We start from the raw sequence: 24,684 nt of genomic DNA on the forward strand, positions 1-24,684 counted from the left end.
TGTCCAAAATTTGCATGGTGCTGAACTCAAATTTAAATATGTTAAGGCCTTGAGGATTTTTGGAGCTAAATGGTGGTGAGGGGGTGGGGGGGGCAATGATAGGCTTAGTCATTTCTTTTTTTGCATGGTGCAGAACTCAAAATTTACATATGTTAAGGCCTAAAACTGCACCGTTTGTTCATTTTCACCAGAATTTGACGTCCCTGGGGACTGTTGGGGCTAAATGGAGGGGGGGGGGGGTCAAATGTTGAACTTAGTCATTTGTTTTATGTCTCGTTCACTGTGCACTCATGGGGGACCATGCATGCTTCACATGTTTATAATTTGTGAGATTTCTATAATTTCTTCAAGTATTTCTCTTTTCTTTTTCCTCTCAGAACGATAATGGCCAAGAAAATGCGCAAGGGTTCTGGTTATCATCTGGATATGATGCTGGTCAGTATCTTGGTTAGTGTCTGTGCATTGTTCGGTCTGCCTTGGATGTGTGCGGCCACAGTTAGGTCAGTTGCCCACAAGTCTTCACTCAGTGTTTTTAGCCGCACGCACGCCCCGGGAGAAAAACCGAAGTTGCTTTACGTCCAAGAGCAACGACTGACAAGTATATTAGTCAGCATTCTGATAGGTAAGTTTTTACGGCACATCGACATATCAATGGGTCATTTTACTCTTAAGTCATACCATTATCATATCCCCTGCTCATATGCGGGCGAAAATATTATTGCATAATGATATTGTAATAAGCTCATCATTATTGATTTTGTTATGTTGATTCCTATATCTAACCTTAAATGAACAATGGTCCTGGATATGACCTAAAACTATATCCGATGGTGAGGTCCCACCTTGCGGGCCTTGGGGAGTGTGGAGCCATCCTTTAATTGCCATTGCTCCCAGGTCCACTCTGACCCGGAGTGGTAGTACCTGTTAGGGTCCCAACTATGGGTTAAATAGAAACTGACTTAAAAAAAAAAATATGTATACTCCATTAAAAATCGTTCCTCAAAATAACTAGATTCGGCATTAAATGACCTGAAAAGGGTTGATATGCCGTAAAACAAAAACAACCAACCAACCAACCTTAAATGAACAATTTCTTGATCCTATTTATTTGAATTATAACTTTTTTTATTTTATTTCTCTTCCTGTTGTTGGCTTTTACAACATATCAGCCATCATTGTGCTGATTTAGTAAACATTTAACCAATTTTATTATTATTCTGATTACTATATCTAACCTTAAATGGACAATTTGTTGATCCTATTTATATGTTTTTGAGAACTTGATTCTTTATCCATTTGATAATATTTAAATTATAAAAATGAAAAAAATTATTAGAATGGTAATATTGGCTTGGTGTAGAACTGCAGTGGGTGAGTATAAATTTACAGAAAATAATTTCTGACAGTGGGTGATGTAGCCATACTAGTTGAAATAGTTTTGTGTTACTTACTATCTCATGGAGGTCTGTAGAGTGAGCGTAGCAATTTTCTTCAGTCAGAATAGTGTTTCACAGCCATACAGGTCAGACATGCTGCTACTCTCGTATATATGTTTTGTAAAAAATGTTGGCAACTGCCTGAAGATCCTCTATGTTGCACAAACCCATCAGGAGTTTGATTTTAATAAGTCCCTGTGAAATTCCAGTATTCAAGAAAACTCACGTTAACGTTGTCAATTTAGTTGCAAAGACGTATCTGACTATTTCCATGTTTAGATTTTTATTATATAACTTTTAAAACCAATTGCATGAAAAGATATTGGTCGAAAGGGATTTAAACAGTTTTCCGACCTTGTAGTATAGTATATCCTTTCATAACCTAATGAAACAAGACTCTCTATCTTTTATATATAACCCTAACCCTAACTCGAGTATTGGACTTCCGGTTTGCTGACTGTCGTGGCTCTTGTGGGCTGCGACCTTGGTTGGCTGTGGAATTTATTATATATAATCTTTCACATTCCGAAAATCATATATATATATATATATATAGAGAGAGAGAGAGAGAGAGATGTTGTTTGCTTTGGTTTTAGCAATATGTTTTGAATGAATTCAATTATTTACGAAAGTGCATTTTTACCTAAATGCGAGTTGGGAATAATTTTCCCTTTTACCAATTTGGTACCCCCACATGGGAGTGGCATATATATTGTTTTTAAAATGTGATTATCAACTGACATGTGTTTCGTCATCTCGAGAGTGGCTGAATATAGCGAGATTCGAAATCACGGTAATGAGCCTAAACCCCTTACCTCTGACCCATATATATATATTTATATATATATATGATTTTCAGAATGTGAGAGATTATATATATATATATATATATATATATATATATATATGTGTGTGTGTGTGTGTCAATTATAAATAATAAATTTACTAATTACTAAATAAAAAATTTCTCGCAGAATATACCTAAATTAATGTGATTTATTAATACGAATATGTGGGTTTTAGTGCCTTTATTTTTTAAGTTCAAAATGGCATAATGTAAGCAAACTATAAGGTATTTGCAGCTTCTCTTCCAATTTTCGAATTTTTTAATCATGTCCAAACGCATTTCATTTCCTTTTGGTGGATTGATTGTTGCTATTTCTTCTGATGAGTTAAGGGCAAAATAGATTCACTGATTGATATGATAATTAAATGATTGATTTTGTGCTATGAAACATATACTGACAAGAATTGTGAGTGTCAACTGAATTAAAGGAATAAACTGTAAGATGGTTAACATCATGAAATTTGGAATATAGACTTTTGTCATTTATTCATTATACAGAAATATATATATATATATATATACATATATATATATATATATATCATGTCCTCATGAAATGAATATATATATATATATATATATATATATATATAATTTGAGGTTGCTATTTTCCAAAGGTAGGTTAACCAGTGAAATATAACGAGGCTCATACGAGAGTGCTCAATACAGAAGTAGAGCAAGGTTTTGAATTCCATTTTCGGAAATAAGGGTTGTTGCCTGATGAGGTCTCTAGTTAGTAAATACTGGTAGACCGAAACATGCTCATGACTGTGTAGCAACAAACTACTGCTTATGTAAAGACAAATATATATATATATATATATATATATATATATATATATATATATATATATATGATGAAAATAATGGAAATAGTATTCCGACAAAATAGAGAAATAAAAAGGAACAAACCGTATTATGTGTTCATCAACGTTTCGTCTTTATTTCGAGGAAGTCTCGAAATAAAGACGAAACGTTGATGAACACATAATACGGTTTGTTCTTTTTTATTTCTCTCTCTCTCTCTCTCTCTCTCTATATATATATATATATATATATATATATATATATTCATTCCATGAGGACATGTAGGGTGTTGTGAGGTTTGATAGGGAAACCTTCAAACCTCACAACTATCTATCTCTCTCTCTCTCTCTCTCTCTCTCTCTCTCTCTCTATATATATATATATATATATATATATATATATATATATATATATATATATATATATATATGATTACACAAATTCACAAATCACTCTGATGAGTCGTAGACAACGAAACACGTGTCAGTAGATAATTATATTTTAAAAATAATATATATATGCCACTCCCCATTTAGGGGGTACCAAATTGGTCAAAGGGAAAATTATTCCCAACTCGCATTTAGTTAAAAATGCACTTTCGTATAAATAATTGAATTCGTTCAAAGAGTATTGCTAACAAAAAACAAATAAAAACATCTCTCTCTCTCTCTCTCTCTCTCTCTCTCTCTCTCTATATATATATATATATATATATATATATATATATATATATATATATATATATTGTGTACAGAAAGTTGTTAGTTGAGACAGGTCATTGGTACCGTCGGTTTCAAGCCCGATAATAAGGCCCGTTTAAGGTATCCTTATCAAGCTCTCTTCAGCCAATATTCGTCTATCTTATAACCGGAAGTGTGAAGTATATATACCTCGCGAATCCACGTTCAAATCTCGTTTTGTTTAATCCCCCCCCCTTTTTTTTTTTTTTTTTTTTTTAGCTATCTATCTATCTATATATATATATATATATATATATATATATATATATATATATATATATATATATATATATATATCGGGTAATGTAATACCTAATTTTCAACTTTGAATTATTTAAATTTAAGATCTAATTTCGAAAAAATGTTTTTTTTATATGAATCGATTTTAATTTGAACCCCATTTAATTTTAAAATCTCTTTCTTATGTATAAAAACTTAAAAATCTGTATTGGTATCGGTTAAAAACTTAAAAATTCGTTTAATTATATCGAACATTTAAAAATTTCCAAAAATACGTTTAAAGTTTAAAAAAATATATTTTTAATTATATCGAATCACGTTTAAAAATTTCGAAATACGTTTAAAAATTATTTTTTAAAAACCCAAATCTTTCAAGGTTTGGGGAAGTGAGTATTTATCTATCCTAAGTGATTTCCCTAGTTTATTAACATTATTATATTTTTCTATAGTTTTAAATTCGAAATAGATTATAAATTACATTTATAAAATATAATTTTTATATATATATATATATATACATATATATATATATATATATATATATATATATATATATATATATATGACATTAATTAAAAATCTATAATACAATTGCGATTAAAATCCAAGTTTACCGACTAATTATTTATGTATTTACAATTTTTTTTCCTTATATATATATATATATAAACAACATCTAAGTGTTGTTCTTTTCATTGATCCAATTTATTAGGAGCCCCTTCCTTCTATGTATGCAACTTTTCAAAGCTTCACTCCTCACATTTAAACATTTTATTTTTGGGTCATGAATGGACCGGAGGATGTAGTATTTCTCTGCGTTACAGAGTGAGCATTGACTTATATATATATATATATATATATATATATATATATATATATATATATATATATATATTCATTCCATGAGGACATGTAGGGTGTTGTGAGGTTTGATAGGGAAACCTTCAAACCCTTCTCAATTCAGAGCAGAGTTAATCAAGGTACTTGCTCTGAACTTGTTCAGCATTTTTTTCTCACACCTTCTGAGGTTTGCCTTTAAATACTCCACGGAAGGTATTCATCTACACACCATAAGTGAGGGCCAAGACCAACATTGACACTAACTTTATCAGGGAGCTCCAACAGCTTATCAGCCAATTCTCCCACACCTGTGAGGAGTTTGGCCTGACCATCATCATCAAAAAGACAAATGTGATAGGCCAGGATGTCGTCTTTCCACTCTCCATCAACATCAATGGCCAGGTCCTCGAGACCACTGATGAATTCACCTATTTCAGCTCCACTATCACAAGCAACCTGTCTCTCTGTCAGATTGACAAACGTATCATCAAAGCTGCAGAAGAAATTTTCAAAGCTGAAGAGATTGATAAACGTGTAGCAGCTGATACTCGCTACATTATGGGCAGAAGCTACTTCCCACGACTCAAGATTTGAAATCCATTTTCTCCTGGCTTGTCGAATCACAAGTCAGCTCTCTATCACATGATAGAGTATATAAAAGGCGAAATCTGAAACTCTCAACCCTCTTTTTCTTGCTGCTCTGCCAGTAGCACACATCGCCAGGTGGCTTTGACCCCCGGACGAACGTAAGTACTACAAGTTAACAATGGCTCCCTTCTAACTACCATTTATTTCCATGTGCGGTACCCAAACGAACATTCTTTATCCTGCTAGAAAACATACATCGACACACACTCACGCCAACACATTAATGCACTAAAGACTTTGCCCTTTCTTTCTCCTTTAACCGGCTTCCTTCGTACCAACTGCTACTAGCCATAAACACGTGTAAACGGAACAGAACTAACCCGTTTCTCTATTGTACACGCTACTAACAAAGATAACAAATAAAGTTGCCTTTGAAATGTTAAAATGAGACTTCCTTTTCGTTGTCTTTATTATTAAACTAAAAACGCATTGTCAAAGCTGAAAAAGATATTGACAAATGCGCTGCCAAAATTGCACATATGATGGCCACTCTGAGCAAGAGTGTTTGGAGTAACAGCCGGCTGATTCTCAACGCCAAAATCAGGATGTATCAGGCTTGTGTACTCAACATGCTCCTCTACGGCAGTGAGTCTTGAGCCATCTATGTATGCCAGGAAAGCTGTTTGGAGAGCATTCATCTCCACTGCCTGTGTTATATCCTGGTCATTACATGGCGGAACAGAGTCACCAACGTGCTGGGGCATGCATGGTGCCTCATCATGCACCTCCTTCTTTTTCAGCGCAGACTCTGCTAGCTGGGTCATGTCCACTGGATGGATGACGGCCATATCCTCAAAGGTGTCTTGTATGGTGAGCTGCAGGACAGCGCTCTAGAGGTCGCCCAGCTCTCTCCTAGAAGGATGAATGCAAACGGGACCTGAAACTGACTCGCATTAACCTGGGCAGCTTGGAGCAGCTGGCAGACAACCGTTAGTGCCTGGCAAGCTGCTGTATGGTAGGGAGTGGGGAGAGGAGAAGACAACAGAAACCTGATGCTGGAAGACAGGAAGTGCTGCAGAAAGCAGCATCAAAAGGCCACAAACCCCAGTACATCATCCTCTTTTCTGTACCCATGCTCGAAGATATCCAAAGACAATCTGTTGAAACACGAAGGTGCATGTCATTATCTCCTGAGATAGAAGATTGCCTACTATATAAATATATATATAACCCTTATCCCTGAGTGGCTTCCGGGCCTTGATAAGTGGTGATCACTGTGTAAAAAAAAAAAAAAAAAATATATATATATATATATATATATATATATATATATATATATATAATACGCTCCTCCTTTATTTAGAATTCGACGCTCCCCCCCCAACATCATCTATAATTTTAATTTGTTTTGATCTATTTCATTCCTAATGAATCCCACGCTAGACGCCGCATCGCGATTATGTTACCTAGCATCTTCTCTACTCTTCTGATGAGAAGCATTAGGCTTCGAAATGCCTTGGCATAAAGAGTCCCTTCTATCCATCAACTAATCGATTGTATTCCCTTATTGAATAAATGAACTAATCTATATCCACCAATATATAGTTCTGTGACTTCATTTCCCACACCTATTGTTTTCATATATAAGCTCCAATGATACTTGTTGAGCTTTATGATGTCCAGATAAGTTTCCTCTCATAGAATTGAGCTCGCTCTTTTCCTCTAACGCTCGAAGCTATATATATATATATATATATATATATATATATATATATATATATATATATATATATATATATATATATATAAAGGAGATTAGAACAGCAGTCTAAAAGCAGAGTGTATTTTAATGTTATAGTAAAATCACTAACGTAATTAAAATACAAGAAAAACACTGCTCGTTGTAATGCAGATATATAATAAGCTCAATAGGCATATATCCTAGAGCTATTTTAATATTTAGTAGTATGATTGATAATTTATAATTAAAATTAAAAATCTGTTTCATCTCAACAAAAACATCGTTTCTGAAACGATCGTACAATTTATTGGCTTTGTTATCTTCCTTCTTATGAAATAGATTTTTAATTATAATTTTACTTATAAATTATCAATCATCCTACTAAGTATATATATATATATATATATATATATATATATAAGAACAAGTAGTTTATATATATATACATATATATAATATATATATACATTATATATATATATATATATATATATATATATATATATATATATATATAAATATATATATAAATATATATATATATATATATATAAGAACAAGTAGTTAAAAACATATTTAATTTTAAAAAGAAAGCATAAAACAAGTGGATAGTCCTTAATCCACAGAGTTTCGAACAAATACTTTCTTTCTCGTCAGAGGGTAGGGATTAGCAAAATGCAGGATCGGATTTTTCTTGCAAAAGTATTTAATGAAACTTCAAGTAAGTCATAGATCTTACTTGGTAACAAATAGTTAAGTAGAGGGAATAGGGGGAAGAAAAAGGTGATGAATGGATGGTCCGGTGAAGGGGAAAATATCCAATAACGGTACAATCCAAAAATATTTCCATTTCCACAAGTAAAATCTAAAGGAATCGCGTTAATGGAAGATGGTTCAAAGTAATTCAAAAGGCAGAATTTCGTGGAATAATTCACAAATGGGTACAAGTAAAAAAGGGAATGAGTTCAAATAATATTATTAAAAGAAATATAAATTGTTCGTAGAAAGAAAAAATGGAGAGATTTTAAAACATGGCTGTCAGGGCTGGTTTAAGAAAAATGAGTTTATATATATATATATATATATATATATATATATATATATATATATATATATATATATATATATAGAGAGAGAGAGAGAGAGAGAGAGAGAGAGAGAGAGAGAGAGATGTTTTTATTTGTTTTTTGTTAGCAATACTCTTTGAACGAATTCAATTATTTATACGAAAGTGCATTTTTAACTAAATGCGAGTTGGGAATAATTTTCCCTTTGACCAATTTGGTACCCCCTAAATGGGGAGTGGCATATATATATATTATTTTTAAAATATAATTATCTACTGACACGTGTTTCGTTGTCTACGACTCATCAGAGTGATTTGTGAATTTGTGTAATCATATATATATATATATATATATATATATATATATATATATATATATATAGAGAGAGAGAGAGAGAGAGAGAGAGAGAGAGAGAGAGAGAGATAGATAGATAGATAGATAGATAGATAGATAGATAGATAAGGTGAAAAGCTATAGCAAACATCACATATGAGTATTTTAACCATAGTTCCTGATTTCAAAAGGCGAAAAACTAAAAGATACATCTGCCTTACTTTTAATGCTAGGTTTATTTATGGTGTCTTTTAGATTTAATAAAAACCCTTTAAAATTTGCTGACGAGGAGACCTTGTTTATTAAAAAAACTATATGTAATAATTATTGTCCGTAACTTGATGTCTACCACAATAAAAACACGGTTTTCCGAAACGATCGTACAGATAATTGATTTTGTTGTTGTTCCTTCTTATGAAACGGATTTTTAATTTAATTATAATTTGATTTTTAAATTTTAAATTATCAATCACATTACTTAATATTGAATTAGCTCTAGGATATTTAGCTATCGAGCTTATTATATATCTAAATTACAACGAGCACTTTTTCTTTCCTGTATTTTAATAAAACTAGTAATTTCACTGTTACATTAAAATACACTCAGCTCTTTAGACTATTGTTCTAATCTCCTTTAAATATATATATATATATGTATATATATATATATTTATATATATATATATATATATATATATGTGTGTGTGTGTGTGTGTGTGTATATGATTACACAAATTCACAAATATTACTCGAGTATACTTAAAATAAAAAATTTTCAAAAATATTTTATAAAAGGTAGCTCTTTGGCAAATATTCTTGTTTGTTTCGGATGTTCCCTTTTTCTTCGGTGAAGAAGAACCACTGCACATCGAAAATGTTATTTGAAAATCAGGCTTGCCATATATGTGTGGAGCCATATGCCCAAAATTGTATTTTATTATAAATGCCAAAATTTAATCTTTGCAAAAAAAAATCATATTTTTGTTTGATAAAAATATTTTTCTGTGATTTCTTTTTATTTAAAAATACACCATTCGTATTCTCGGGATAGTAGGAGAAAATAAACTTTTTTATGGTATTAAATATCTGCCACATAAGCTAAAATTCTTCTTACTGTTTTTCAGGTGCTTCTTTATCATGGGGTCCCCTCTTCCGAGAGATTCCCCTCACAGTCTTATTTGGCGTCTTCCTTTACCTCGGGGTGTCATCAATGAGTGGCGTACAAATGTATGAACGGACAAAATTACTGTTAATGCCCGTCAAACATCATCCATCAGTCGGTTACGTCCGTCGGGTAAGTGATGCAGATGCGGCTGTGCTGATACTCTAGAACATCTATTTTCTTTTTATCTTTTTTGTTTTATCTATTCTGGTATGATAGATTTGTAGTGATAGAGGATATAAGAAAATGATTTCCTATTTACAATGCCTCCCCGCGAGGGCAGAGTTAGACACCCAGGTCATTTTTTAATGTGGAGAAAGGAACAAAAATTAAAAATTGTCTCAGTCGTCAAGGATTTCTCCTCCATAGACAGAGAACAAAAAAACTGAAGTGTAGCATCAGAACAGATACTAGACTTTGATCTTGGCCCGCAAAAAAATAAATAAATAAATAAATAATAAAAAAAAATAATAACGATAGAAAATAATTTAAAAAAAAATAGAAAAATAAATAAATATAATAAATATAATAAAGATAGAAAATAATTAAAAAATAGAAAAATAATAAAAAAATAATAAAAAAATAATAAAAAAATAAATAAATAATAAAAAAATAATAGAGATAGAAAATAATAAAAAATGTAGAAAAATAAATAAATAAATAAATATAATAAAGATAGAAAATAATTAAAAAATAGAAAAATAATAAAAAAAATAAATAAAAAATAATTAAAAAAAATAAATAAAAAATAATAAAAAAATAAATAAATAATAAAAAAATAATAAAGATAGAAAATAATTAAAAAAATAGAAAAATAAATAAATATAATAAATATAATAAAGATAGAAAATAATTAAAAAATAGAAAAATAATAAAAAAAATAATAAAAAAATAATAAAAAAATAAATAAATAATAAAAAAAATAATAGAGATAGAAAATAATAAAAAAATGTAGAAAAATAAATAAATAAATAAATATAATAAAGATAGAAAATAATTAAAAAATAGAAAAATAATAAAAAAAATAAATAAAAAATAATAAAAAAATAATAAAGATAGAAAATAATAAAAAAAATAGAAAATAAATGAATATAATAAATATAATAAAGATAGAAAATAATTAAAAAATAGAAAAATAATAAAAAAATAATAAAAAAATAATAAAAAAATAAATAAATAATAAAAAAAATAATAGAGATAGAAAATAATAAAATAATTAAAAAAATAAATAAATAAATAAATATAATAAAGATAGAAAATAATTAAAAAATAGAAAAATAATTTAAAAAAATAAATAAAAAATAATAAAAAAATAAATAAATAATAAAAAAATAATAAAGATAGAAAATAATTAAAAAAATAGAAAAATAAATAAATATAATAAATATAATAAAGATAGAAAATAATTAAAAAAATAGAAAAATAAATAAATATAATAAAGATAGAAAATAATAAAAAAATAATAAAAATAATTTAAAAAAATAATAAAGATAGAAAATAATAAAAAAAATTAAAAAAAATAATAAAAAATAATAATAAAGATATAAAGATAGAAAATAATTAAAAAAATAGAAAAATAAATAAATATAATAAATATAATAAAGATAGAAAATAATTAAAAAAATAGAAAAATAAATAAATATAATAAAGATAGAAAATAATAAAAAATAATAAAAATAATTTAAAAAAATAATAAAAATAGAAAATAATAAAAAAAATAAAAAAAATAAAAAAAAATAATAAAGATAGAAAATAATAAAATAAATAGAAAAATAAATAAATATAATAAATATAATAAAGATAGAAAATAATAAAAAAATAATAAAAATAATAAAAAAAAATAATAAAGATAGAAAATAATTAAAAAAATAAAAAATAATAAAAAAAATAATAAAGATAGAAAATAATTAAAAAAAATAGAAAAATAAATAAATATAATAAAAATAATAAAAATAATAAAAAAATTAAAAAAATAATAAAAAAATAATAAAGATAGAAAATAATAAAAAAAATAGAAAAATAATTAAAAAAATAATAAAGATAGAATTATTAAAAATAATAAACAGTTAGGAAAGCCATACAATTAAATTTTTTATTATTATTATGGAAATCGTTTCAGACAAGGCATGAAGCCACTTGATGCAAGGCCCTAACAAGAACGAAATACAATTATCACAAAGACAGGAGATGCCTATTAATGGAGACCACTAGACCAACAAGTCAAACAAGCTGGAGCAAAAGAAGCAGGGTATAGATCAGACAATTCTGAAGAACACACATGCCATAATATTTATAGAAAAGATTGAGATCAGCAACATCACGTCTGTGATAGAAAAAGGTTGCAGAGAAAAAGGATGAGGCTAATCAAATTACAGATACATTTTTTTTTAACTGATCAAGAACCTTGAAAAAAAAAAAATGGAAAGGATATTCATCGGTTCAAATATGAAAACAGTTCTTCATACATGAGGACAAGAGTCAATTAGATTGTCAGCTCGATGATGAATACTATTGCAAGAGGATTTAACACAATAAATGGAGTGAACCAATTTTTTATCGGATAGAGGATAGTGAGAAAATGTTTCGAGCAATAGATAGAATTATTTAAAATAATAAACCGTTAGGAAAGCCATACAATTAAATTTTTTATTATCATTATTATTATTATTATTATTATTATGGAAATCGCTTCAGACAAGGCATGAAGCCATTTGATGTAAAGAGCTAACAAGAATGAAAGATGATTCTCGCAAAGACAGGATAGGCCTATTGGACTTAGTCTTGAAAAGACCAAGGCTATATGTAGGAGGAAAACAGTCAGCAGGAAGAGAGTTACATAAGCTTCAGATTTTGGAAAGAAACCGCTGGAATAGGAAGCTGTATTACAATGAGGTACATTGACTGATATATTGAGAGCATTGCCAGGACTGCTGTGAAAAAAGGTGGGCTCTCTCTACCATGCTAGAAAGCTACTTACGCCTGAAAGTATCCTGTATCTCTACAAGGCCACTATTCGCCCACGTATGGAGTACTGTTGTCACGTTTGGGTTGGTGCATCTGCTACTAGTCTCTCGCTTGTGGACAAGGTTCAAAAGAGAGTCGCCAACCTGATAGGTCCTGAACTGTTATCTATCATCTGCCCCATTGACGAAATGTTTCATCCCTCTGCCTGTTTTACAAGTATTTTAATGGTGAATGCTCCGATGATCTACAAGCCCTTGTACCTCCTCAACGTAGATAAACCCGACAAGCAGCAAAATCCCACCCCTTCACAGTTGAGATCCCTAGATGTAAGAAAGCCTTCTACTCCAGTAGTTTCTTCCCCAGAACTGCTAGACTTTGGAACTCCCTTCCGAGTTCATGCTTTCCCATCTGTACTGACATGCAGAAGTTCAAGTGTAATGTTAACGGACATCTCGCTGCTCAACTCCCTACAAAGTATCCCTGCAACTTATGTCCCCAATAGTAGCCCCTACATCAAAATGGCATTGTGCCTTGTTTGGGGTAAAAATGGAATAAAAAATTTTTTTAAAAAGGTATCAAAACAATGAATTGATGAAGACCACTAGACCAACGAGTGAAACAAGCTGGAACAAAGGAAGCAGGGAATATACCAGACAATTCTGAAGAACAAGTAACAGCGTGCATGGTCTGATAGTAAATTTGTAGAGATAGAGATGAGTCTTAGGCGTTAAGAAAGTGTTTGAAGTGATAGAGAGAACCGACTTTACGAGAAGCAGAAAAAGCAATAATTATTTAAAAGGATGACTTGTTGACATAGGACTTGAAGATAATCATGTTGTAGTAAACTTGGAAGCAGTCCCATAGCAATGTGTTCCAAAGAGGAGAAGTTCTTTGAGGATGTCCCTGCAGATCACATCACATTCTTTCTTGGTTTCGAAAGTTTGATGCATAATAATGTTAAAAACGGTATTTTGTGATTTTCTTCATATACTAACCCTAACCACTTACTAAGGCCAAAAGCCACTTGAAGACAAGAGTTAATTAGATTGTCAGCTCGTTGATGAATACTATTGCAGAGGATGTAACACAATGAATGGAGTGAACCAATTTTTGATTACTTCAGAAAATTGCTCGATGACCAAAAACGAAACTACTTCATTGCCGATAGAGAGAGCCGACTTTATTAAAAAACACTAATGATTACTTAAGAGTGAGGGAAATTATTGATAGTGAAATTTTGGCTAGACGAGTGTTTTCCGTGAAAGTTTGATGAGGGGGGACCATAGATTGGAGCTCAGATGAGCACTTGCCATGAAAATAATAATAAAGCAGAGACAGGCTCGCAACGACTCTTCTGTGAGAAAGAGGTTGCAGGGAAGAGAAAAAGGGCATCTCCAACTAGGCTACAAAGTCTATTTTGAACTCTGTCAAGGCAGGATAAAGTGCTTCTAGCAGCTCCTGCCCAGATGTGGCAACAGTACTTGGACGTAACCTGGCTTTTCTTTTTTGTTTTTTATCCACTCTAATATGACAATAGTATTCCATATATGGTCTGGCAGTAGATTTGCAGAGATAGAAAATAGTTTTAGATTTGAGAAAGTGTTTGGGGCGATAGAAAGAAACAAGTTATGAAAATCAGAAAAGGCAATGGATCTAATACAGGGGTCTCCAAAATATGGCCCGTGGGCCAAATCCGGCTCAACGCCAAAGTCTTTAATCTGTGGAGCTCTTATGGAAAACACAAAAAATATTCAAGAAAAAATTTTTGAAAATGGAAATGTGCGAAAATAGTGCAACGTTTTGAAGCACCGATTTCACAAAAAAGCAGACGAGCATTTAACGTGTCCTCTTGTATGGGCATGCCACGCCTTCTTCTACATCTTAACTCTCCGCTGCCAACCCTAATAAGCGAAAAGGTATAAAACACGACCAGGTCATTTTTTTTTTATTTGGGGCCACGCAGCTCAATATACCCACCTCCTGTTTGAAAACTTTGGAGACCTCTTATCTAATATATGAACTCCAAGAAAATTTCTCTTTTTTTTTTTCTTTTTTTTTTCTTTTTAACTTTGGAGTCACCATTTATCAAGACCCAAAGGCCACTCGAGGATAAGAATTAATGTATGTAAGGTGGTAGTTTAGTAATTATTAATGGTGTAAATTGAGTAGAATTTGATTATTTATATTTAAGAGGACGGATCAACAAGAATTTATTTGAAGGCTACCATGTCGTATTCAACCGGGAAGCAGGCCAGTAGAACAGTGTTCCACACACGGGCAGAAGCTTTGTTCATGGAATCTGCGTTTAGATTTAGGCACAGATAGAGAGCGGGGGAAATTGTATATAGCGGATGTAGCTAGTCGAGTGTTTTTGTGGAAGTTTGGAAAGAGGGGACACTAGATTGGAGTTCAGTCCAGCACTTTTAATGAAAAATGACGATAGAGCAGAGATAGGCTCGCAACGTCTCTTCTGTGGTAAAAAGGTTGCAGGGAAGAGAAAATGGCATCACTTACTAGATTTCAAAGCCAGTTTTAAACTCTATCAAGGCAGGATAGGGCGTGCCAAGCAGCTCCTGCCCAGATGTGGCAACAGTACTACTGTTGAACAAAAACAATATTATTTGTCGAAAAAATCCCTTTACCAGTAGAAAATCATTTTGCTTGAGATTTATTTTTTTTTACATAGGAATCACCACTTATCAAGGCCCAGAGACCACTCGAGGATAAGGGTTAAGAGTGTGCAGTAGTCAATTGGACAATATAGTAATCATTAGTAATGGAAATTCAGTAAATTTGTTAACTTAAGTGAAACGGCTCATCAAGAACTTGTTTACATTGGACTTGAAGGCAATCAGATTGAGGAATGTAATCTAGCGACGGGAGAGGTCCTCAAATTAACTAACACTGTTTACTTCCTGTGATTTTCAAAACAGGAAGTGATTCAGATGAGTAAATATGTGTCATTGGCAATTGTTTTTGGTCTACCGAAAAAAGGGGGTTGGACCTGTAAATTCACCCTTGTACGTTCGTACGTTCGTCTGTTTGTCCCTTCATCCGTTAATCTGTTCACACTTTTCTCAATAACTACGCCTTGAAATTTTTCACAAACATTAAACATGATATGAGTAAAAAAGTAACAGAACGGATTTTCCGGGAAAACTTCGGTTGCCCCCCTAGGGGTGCCTTTCATGTTAAATTTGCTAAAATTAATACTTTTGTGCTTATTAAAAAAAAAATCGATGCCTTGGATTTTTATGAAACTTTCTGAAAAGTTGTAACTGATTTCTATATAATTTTGTTTGTCTATACTTTGCAATAACTCTTGGATTGTGCCCCAAGAACTCTTTTAGGGCTAATAAAAACACTCCATTTTTAGGACTATTTTACCATATTTGTCCAAAATTTTCTGTGTATTTAGCAGTTTTTCATGGTGTTGAACTCAAATTTAAATATGTTAAGGCCTTGGGGACTTTTGGGGCTTAATGGTGGGGGGGGGCAAATGATGGACTTAGTTGTTTCTTTTTTTTTTTTGCATAGCGCAGAACTCAAAATTTACATATGTTAAGGCCTAAAACTGCAACGTTTGTTCATTTTCACCAGAATTTGACGTCCCTGGGGACAGGTGGGGCTAAATGGAGGGGGGGGTACAAATGCTGAACTTAGTCATTTGTTTTATGTCTCGTTCACTGTGCACGGGGGACCATGCATGCTTCACTTGTTCTTATTTTTTTCTAGCGTATTTGTACATATGCTGCGCTTAATGTTTATAGAACTGTCCATCTGTGGAATGCTTTTTTGGATGGCATGCTTCCTGGTTGTAGTAGCCTTCAAGTCTAATGTAAATAAATTCTGTGACACAATCATTTGCCGGGAAGAGTTACTTGGTTTGTCGTGTGGACATTTCTTGAAACTGTTGTTACGTCCTGAAAACGGCAACCAGCTTCCCGGGTGTTAAACGTAATCAAACGATAGGCACATCCCTTACATTAAGAGGTCCATATGGTGTCGATTAAAATTGGCTGACAGGTTTGGTCGTTGTTGTCGAGTCTTCCCTATATAAAGAAATTTAAGAAGATGGTTTAACATTAACTTATTCACATTAGATTTGAAAATGACCATGTTATAGTCAACTAAGAAGCAGCTCCTTGGTATTGTGTTCAACAGAAGGACAGTTCTAGGAAAATAAACTGTGGTAATGGAATTTTTGTTTAGTTTTAGGCATTGATAGAGAGTAAAGGAAATCATTGGTGGTTGTTGTAGCTAGACGAGTATTTGTAAATGTTCTACAGGGGTATTTGTTGTGAATGTTATGTAGGGGTATTTTTTGTAAATGTTATAGAGGGATATATTTTGTGAGTGTTATGTGGGGGTATTTGTTGTGAATGTTATGCCGGAGTATTTGTTGTGGATTTTATGTAGGGGTATTTGTTATAAATGTTATGCAGGGGTATTTTTGTGAATGTTATGCAGGAGTATTTGTTGTGAATGTTATGCAGAGTATTTGTTGTGAATGTTATGCAGGAGTATTTGTTGTGAATGTTATGCAGAGTATTTGTTGTGAATGTTATGCAGGAGTATTTGTTGTGAATGTTATGCAGAGTATTTGTTGTGAATGTTATGTGGGGGTATTTTTTGTAAATTTTATGGAGGGGTATATTTTGGGAGTGTTATGTAGGGGTATTTGTTGTGAATGTTATGTAGAGGTATTTGTTGTAAATGTTATGCAGGGGTATTTGTTGTGAATGTTATGCAGGGGGTATTTGTTGTAAATGTTATGCCGGGCAGAGAGATCATAGATTGAAGCTCAGTCAAGCACCTGCCATGAAAATAACAATAGAATAGAGATAGACTCACAGCATCTCGTCTGCAAGAAAGAGCAAGTAAGGAAGTGAAAGTTTTGGATAATTATGCGTCATCACCAATTGTTTTTCTGATATTTTCCAAACTTTTTTTTTTGTAGATTAATTCTTTGGCGTTTTTTTGTTTTTTTGTTTTTTTATAAATTATTTCTTTGGTGATTTTTTTGTTTTTTTGTTTTTAGTTTTTTGTGAATTAATTCTTTGGCGTTTTTTTTTTTTTTTTTTTGCTTTTTTTTTCTTGTAAATTAATTCTTTGGCGTTTTTTTTGCTTTTTTTTCTTGTAAATTAATTCTTTGGCGTTTTTTTTTTTGCTTTTTTTTCTTGTAAATTAATTCTTTGTCAGTTTTTTGTTTTTGTAAATTAATTCTTTGGCGTTTTTTTTTTTGTAAATTAATTCTTTGGCATATTTAAAAAAATTTTGTAAATTACTTCTTTGACGTTTTTTATTTTTGTTTTTGTAAATTAATTCTTTGGCAGTTTTTGTTTGTAAATTAATTCTTTTGCGTTTTTTTTTTGTTTTTTTTTTGTAAATTAATTCTTTGGCATTTTTTTTTTCCCCCAGGTGCGGACGTTACGTATGCATCTCTATACCTTCACGCAACTGTCCTTATTGATTGTCCTGTGGATCGTCAAATCCACGGAGGCCGCGCTTGCCTTTCCTTTCCTGCTAATTCTTCTTGTGCCGGTTCGATTGAAACTTCTCACTTATATTTTTACGGACAAAGAACTCCATGAAGTAAGTATGACGCCATCACATTCTGCCTTCCTACTCTCAGACCCCCATCTCTCTCCCAGCCTTCCATCTCCAAAGAAATCACAGAAACCCACAGATAGAGTGCAAGTCCAGAGTTCAACCTAATAAAAAAAAAAAAAAAAAAAAGAAAGAAAAGTTTTTATGATATACCTTTTATGGCCATTTTGGTGCACACGTGCAAAAATTCCAAAATCTGATAAAATCACATGGAAAGTTTCATTTCTGAGCAAATCCGATGCCATTTTTGGATTCCTTGGATCCAAAAAAAACTTACCCGAGTGAATTTTCAAGGCTACAAACTAAAAAAAAAGTTAAGAAAATGTAATTATTAAAATGTTGCCTGGACGACATCTTTAACAATTTACAGAAAACGGAAAACGCTCTAAATCAGCTACCATCTAGAGTTACGAGGTGTCTTCAATAAGTTTCCAGACTTTTTTCATATGGGCACTTTTATTGATAGTACACATATGAAACTCTAGTCCCCTTTGAAGTAATCTCCTCCGGCTGCAATGTACTTGTTGTACCGTTCCAACAACTTTTGAAAGGCTCCATGGAAGTCGTCTTGTGTGAGCATATTCTAGTAAAAAATATATATTTATAACTTGTCAAGTTTTTTCCTGTCTTTGATTTAACGATTTTGTTACACCGAGATTCAGACGGAACACTGAAGTATCTTATATTGTGTTCTATTTCTGATGACAGCACCCACCACACAGCATTTGAGACATGGCCTGTGTTTGGAAAAGCATATGTTCGAGAGACATAGGTGATGTCAAAACAGAAATAAAAAGTCACATGTGGCCGGAGAAGAAGAAATTAACTGCTTAAAAATTTAGAAAAAAATTTGTTGTTGGAAATACCGGATATAAAGGCTTTACTACTGAGATTCTAGCGGAACACTGAAACATCTTTCCTTGTGTTTTATTTGTGACTAACGGGGGAAGGGGCGCTTGACGTTGCCCGGTTGTAAGAAAAATTTCTGACAACGGGGATAGAGGGGAGGGGGGGTCGTTGCCTGGTCAAAATAAATAATGACAGCAGAGGATGGAGGGGGAGAGGGGGTAAACCGTTTTTTTTTTTTTTTTTTTTCACTTGAGCACCTGCCCTGTTCTCTGCACATCACTGCCCAAATGGTAACCCATTTACCAGACTCAATCTCACTTAACTTTTTAGATCAAACAGGAACCGATGTGTCGACATGATCATGCCATATGTCAAAGTAGACAACTGCTGTTATATTCCTCAATTTAAAGCTATCCCTCTTATACATTTTTATTTTTAGGTGATTGTTTAAAAATGTTTCATGTTAGCAGTTGTCCGACAAATTAATTTTTTAAATAAAATTGTAACTAAGTATTTGTTTTTTTACATGGGGGTCACCACTTATCAAGGCCTAAAAGCCACTCAAGGATAACGGTTAATGAGTGTACCATAGTCGCTGAGACAACAGAATATTGATAATTAGTGGTGGAAATGTGGTATAAATGTATTATTTAGAGGGGCAGTGGGGGGAGGGGCTCAACAAGAACTTGTTTACATTGGACTTGAAGATAACCATATTGTAATTAGCTGGAAAGCAGACCAGTGGAACAGAATTCCACAGGCGGGCAGTTCTAGGAAAGAAACTTTGTTCATGGAATTTGTGTTTAGATTTAGGCAAAGATAGAGAGTGGGGGAAATTCTTGATAGTGGTTGTAGCTAGTCGAGTTCTTTTTGTGAAAAGTTGGCAAGAGGAAACCATAAATTGGAGCTCCGACGAGCACTCGGGATGAAAATAACGATAGAGCAGAGACAAGCTCACAACGTCTCTGCTGTGGGGAAGAGGTTGCAGGGAAGAAAAAGAGCCTCACCTATTAGGTTTTGAAGCCCGTTTTGAACTTTGTCAAGGTAAAATAGTGTGTTGCAAGCAACTCCTGCCCACATATGGCAACATTACTCCATTTTAGATGTATTTGGCTCTTATATTGGTAGAGAATTGTATTGGGAGTTAGATATCTTCTGGAGCGGTAGAATGATGCAACCATTTTTCCAGCAACATTGGCAACAGATTGGATGTAAGTCTTTCATTTCAGGTCAGACCCAGAAGTTTATCAAAACAGGGAGCCTTTTTTAGAAGAGATCCATTCATATCAACTGAGGCCAAGTGGGGATCAGAGTTTGGTTTTGGATGCGTTAAAATTAACCAGCCAATTTTTACCCTATTGAAACACATGCTCAACGTCGGGACAGAGTTATACACGAGGGTCGTATTTTAATGTGGAGAGAAGAAACAAAAATTAAACACTGTCTCAGTCGTGAAGGATTTCTCCTCGATTGACGGAGAACAAGAAATTGAAGTGTAGCATCTGAAGAACAGATACTACACTTTGAGTTATACATTTTTATTCATTCTGAAAAGTTTACAACAAAACAGAAATAAAGAAAAAATTAGGCACAAGACCAACAAAAATTGGGGTCTATGGTCATCCTCATCCCTGTACCTTTGCTAGTCTATGCTTGATTCTAGCTAAAGTTCTCATTCACCATAATACCTCAAGCACAATTGGGGTCGTCCTATCTAAGATTACCAAATCATATTGTGTGTGAGTGTTTTTTTTTTTTTTCTTGGCCCGAAGGCCAAGAACGTCTGCTCAATGTCGAAATAGAGATGCTCAGAGATATCTTGGCTGTTGTCAGCCTTTGAAGTGTTACCATAGATCATAGTGTCATCTGCATATATGTCGACGAATGAACTTAGAATGTGATTTGGGAGATCATTGATGAAGATGAGAAAGAGGGTCGTGCCCAGGATGAATATCTTAGGCATGCCAACGTTGATACTTTGAGCTTCAGGTTTTTGCCCATCGACAACTACTTGTATAAACCTATCGGAGAGAAAAGATTCGATAGTTGAGAAAACATTGCCAGATTCATTGCTGGAAATTTTGTGAAGTACACCTTTATGCCAAACCCTGTCAAATGCCTTTGATATGTCAAGAGCTATTGTTCTTGAGAGAAAACCCGTGTTGACAGATTCACTGATCCTATGTGAAATTACAGTCGGTACATCAGTTGCAAATCTCGCTGAATGGAAACCTGAAGCCAGCATTGATTGCCAATAACCATTGTAAGAAAGTAATAAGGAACGCAAGAGAGTTGTATGCTCAATCTGTTAAGTCCAAAGTAGCTGAGCAGCGGCTTGGTTCCCACCAGTTTTGGCAAATAGCAAACAGAATCCTGAACAGAAGCGTGTGCTCCATCCCAACTATTATCAATGGACCTGAGGTAATCTCGTCAGCATCAGACAAAGCCAAACTCTTTGTCAAGAACTTTGCAGCAAATTCTACCCTTTGCGACCAAGACCGCCAACCCCCAATATTTCCTCCTGTATCAGAAAACACGCTATGTGATATACGTATATCTGTACGTGATGTTGCCAAGCTAATCAAAAACCTTGATTCGAGTAAAGCAACTGGCCCTGATGGTATTCCAATTATAGTACTCAAAAAACTTCAACCTGAATTAGCGCCCATACTTACAAAACTGTTTAAACGTTGTCTTAAGGAGAATAGTTTCCCATCTCCCTGGAAAACCTCATCAGTATGCCCTGTATTTAAGAATTCAGGTGATCGCTCATCCCCCTCTCAGTACAGGCCAATAAGTCTCCTGTGCGTCATGAGTAAGTTGCTAGAATCTGTGTTAAATACAGAAGTAATCAAACATCTCAACAAAAATAACCTTCTTAGTGACACTCAATATGGTTTCCGTTCTGCTAGATCTACAGCAGATGTCATTACAGTTATATCGCATAGGATTAGCAAATCTCTCGACGGTGGCAATCTTTCTAGAGCAATTGCTCTTGACATATCTAAAGCCTTTGATAGGGTATGGCATAAAGGTTTACTTCATAAGATCGCTAGCTATGGTATAGCTGGAAAAGTCTTCTCAATTATTAAATCATTTCTTTCTGATAGGTTCATAAGAGTAGTAGTTGAGGGGCAAAAATCAGAAGCTCACAGTATTAATGCCGGTGTCCCTCAGGGATCCATCCTGGGCCCAACTCTTTTCCTGATCTACATTAATGATCTTCCAAATCATATCCTTACATCATTTGTAGACATTTATGCTGACGACACTACCATTTATGGTACCACATCTAAGACAGTAAACGAGCAAGTTCTCTCCAATTCTCTCTCCTCTGATCTTGAGCACGTAGTACAATGGGGAAAGGAGTGGCTGGTTACTTTTAATGCATCTAAAACCAAGCTTCTCTCTTTACATCATCAACATTCTAATCCACATTTGTCATCAATTGAAATGAATGGCTCTCGTCTTCAGGAGGCCTCAAGTTTTGACAAGCTTCTGGGCTTGACCATTACTCCTGATCTTAAATGGAACACGTATATCAAATCTGTTGCCAAGGCCGCTGGAAAAATGGTGGGATCTTTCTATCGATCCAGTAGATATCTCACTGCTGATGCTATTCTCTACCTATATAAGAGCCAGGTACGTCCAAGGATGGAATACTGTTGCCACATCTGGGCAGGAGCTGCTAGAAAGGACTTGTCCTGCCTTGATAGAGTTCAAAATAGACTTCGTAGCCTCGTAGGAGATGTCCTTTTCTCCTCCTTGCAACCTCTATCTCACAGAAGAGATGTTGCGAGTTTGTCTCTGATGTATCGTTATTTTCATGGAAAGTGTTCAACTGAGCTTCAATCTTTGGTCCCCCCTCGCCAAACTTTCACAAGAAACACTCGTCTAGCTGTAAACACTATCAATAATTTTCCCCACTCTTTATCTGTGGCTAAACCTAAACGTAGATTCCATGAACAAAGCTTCTTTCTTAGAACTGCACGCCTGTGGAATTGTCTTCCGTTTTCCTGCTTTCCTGCTGACTACAATATGGTTGTGTCCAAGTCTAAAGTAAATAAGTTCTTGATGAGCCGTTCCATATAAGTTATTAAATTTACCAAATTTTCATTACTAATGATTACTATATTGACCAATTTCTACTGTACACTCTTTAACCCTTATCCTTGAGTGGCCTCTGGGCCTTGATAATGTGGTGATGCCTTTGTAAAAAAAAAAAAAAAAAAAAAAAAAAAAAACAAATGAAAATTGGCCGGTCAGAAGCAAAGAGGGAGGGGAAGAACTGAAATCTATTATTGTTGTCAAAGTTTGATTTGTTAGCTTAAATGCTATTTAGGTCTGACTTAGAAGATCTGACAATATAATTTTATATGTTAGATTTATGTTTCTTTTTTCTTTTCCTTTACAGCTAGATAAAGAAGAAGAAGATAGCGAAGAAGAAGAAGACGAACCTGATTTCTATCAATTGGCCCACATGCCTATTTAGGTACCCCAACGCTCCAGCGCACTCGCTTGCCTTCCTGCTTCGTATATATATTGCAATCGGAGGGGCTTCTTCACACTGTACGGCCAGCCCTTCACCCTGAAATATAACATCGAGTTGGTGCCGAACCAAATCGGAAACCACAAACACTTGCCAATTCCGTGGCAGAATCATGCAAGGTCCAGTTCCTTTGGAATATAGAAGCAGGGCTTGTTATTGTTAAATTCAATATGCCAGTCTCTCTATTTTATTTTTGTTTGTTTTTCATCTAAAAAATTGCATTGGAAGAGATTCTTCAGTATTGGACGAAAGAATGAACGAAAGAACGAACGTGAGGAAACAAAAAAGAAGGAAGAAAAAATTATTTTTGTTGTTGTTATTGGAAATGAAAAAGACAAAAAAAAAAGCTACTTCAAAATTGGCCTTTAAAGAAAAAAAAAACATTTTAATTTCTTTTTACTCGGAGATGAGAAAAGAAAGAAAAAAAAATTTAATTTTTCAAAATTAATCTTTTTTTTTTTTTTAGAAAAAAAAAAGGCATAAATAATAGCAAATATATTAAAAAAAAAAAAATTGATGACAATCGAAATTTTTTAAATTGGAAAAAAAAAAACAATTTTTTTTTTTTTTTTTTTTTTTTTTCAGGTTGCAAAAAAAAGAATTTTTTTATTGAAAACAAAAATGTTTTTAAGAAAAATAAGTTTGGAAAACAAAAAAAAAAAAAATTTTTTTTGAGAAAAAAATCCTTTTCTATATATGCATTATTATAGTAATTTTAGAAAAATTATAATTATCATTTTTTTTTTTTTTTAATTTTTTATTATTATTATTATTATTATTAATTCTGTTTACCCCGGTCTGTTAGAAGATTCCTGTGATGAAAAGACGGAGAGGGAGGGGGAAAAACTAAAGTTTATTATTGTTGTCAAATATTAATTTTTCAGCGGAAAATGATTTTTATATATAAAAAA

General features: G+C 32.8%; 1 protein-coding gene across 5 annotated transcripts in view; it reads left to right on the forward strand.

Moving 5' to 3' along the window:
- The window catches only part of LOC145268721 (band 3 anion transport protein-like), a 971,550-nt gene extending 947,224 nt beyond the window's left edge, over positions 1-24,326 (forward strand). For all 5 annotated transcript variants that reach the window (XM_080124275.1, XM_080124277.1, XM_080124273.1 and 2 more), the window contains 4 exons: positions 378-622; positions 9,764-9,933; positions 18,187-18,360; positions 23,639-24,326. In XM_080124275.1, coding sequence (XP_079980401.1) covers positions 378-622; positions 9,764-9,933; positions 18,187-18,360; positions 23,639-23,716 — 667 coding nt within the window. In that variant the 3' untranslated portion in view covers positions 23,717-24,326. The remainder of the gene's footprint in view (positions 1-377; positions 623-9,763; positions 9,934-18,186; positions 18,361-23,638) is intronic.
- Positions 24,327-24,684: the final 358 nt, after the last annotated feature.

This window comes from Euprymna scolopes, chromosome 44, assembly GCF_053919585.1.
Source record: "Euprymna scolopes isolate OS-2025 chromosome 44, ASM5391958v1, whole genome shotgun sequence".
Taxonomy (NCBI): Eukaryota; Metazoa; Mollusca; class Cephalopoda; order Sepiida; family Sepiolidae; genus Euprymna; species Euprymna scolopes.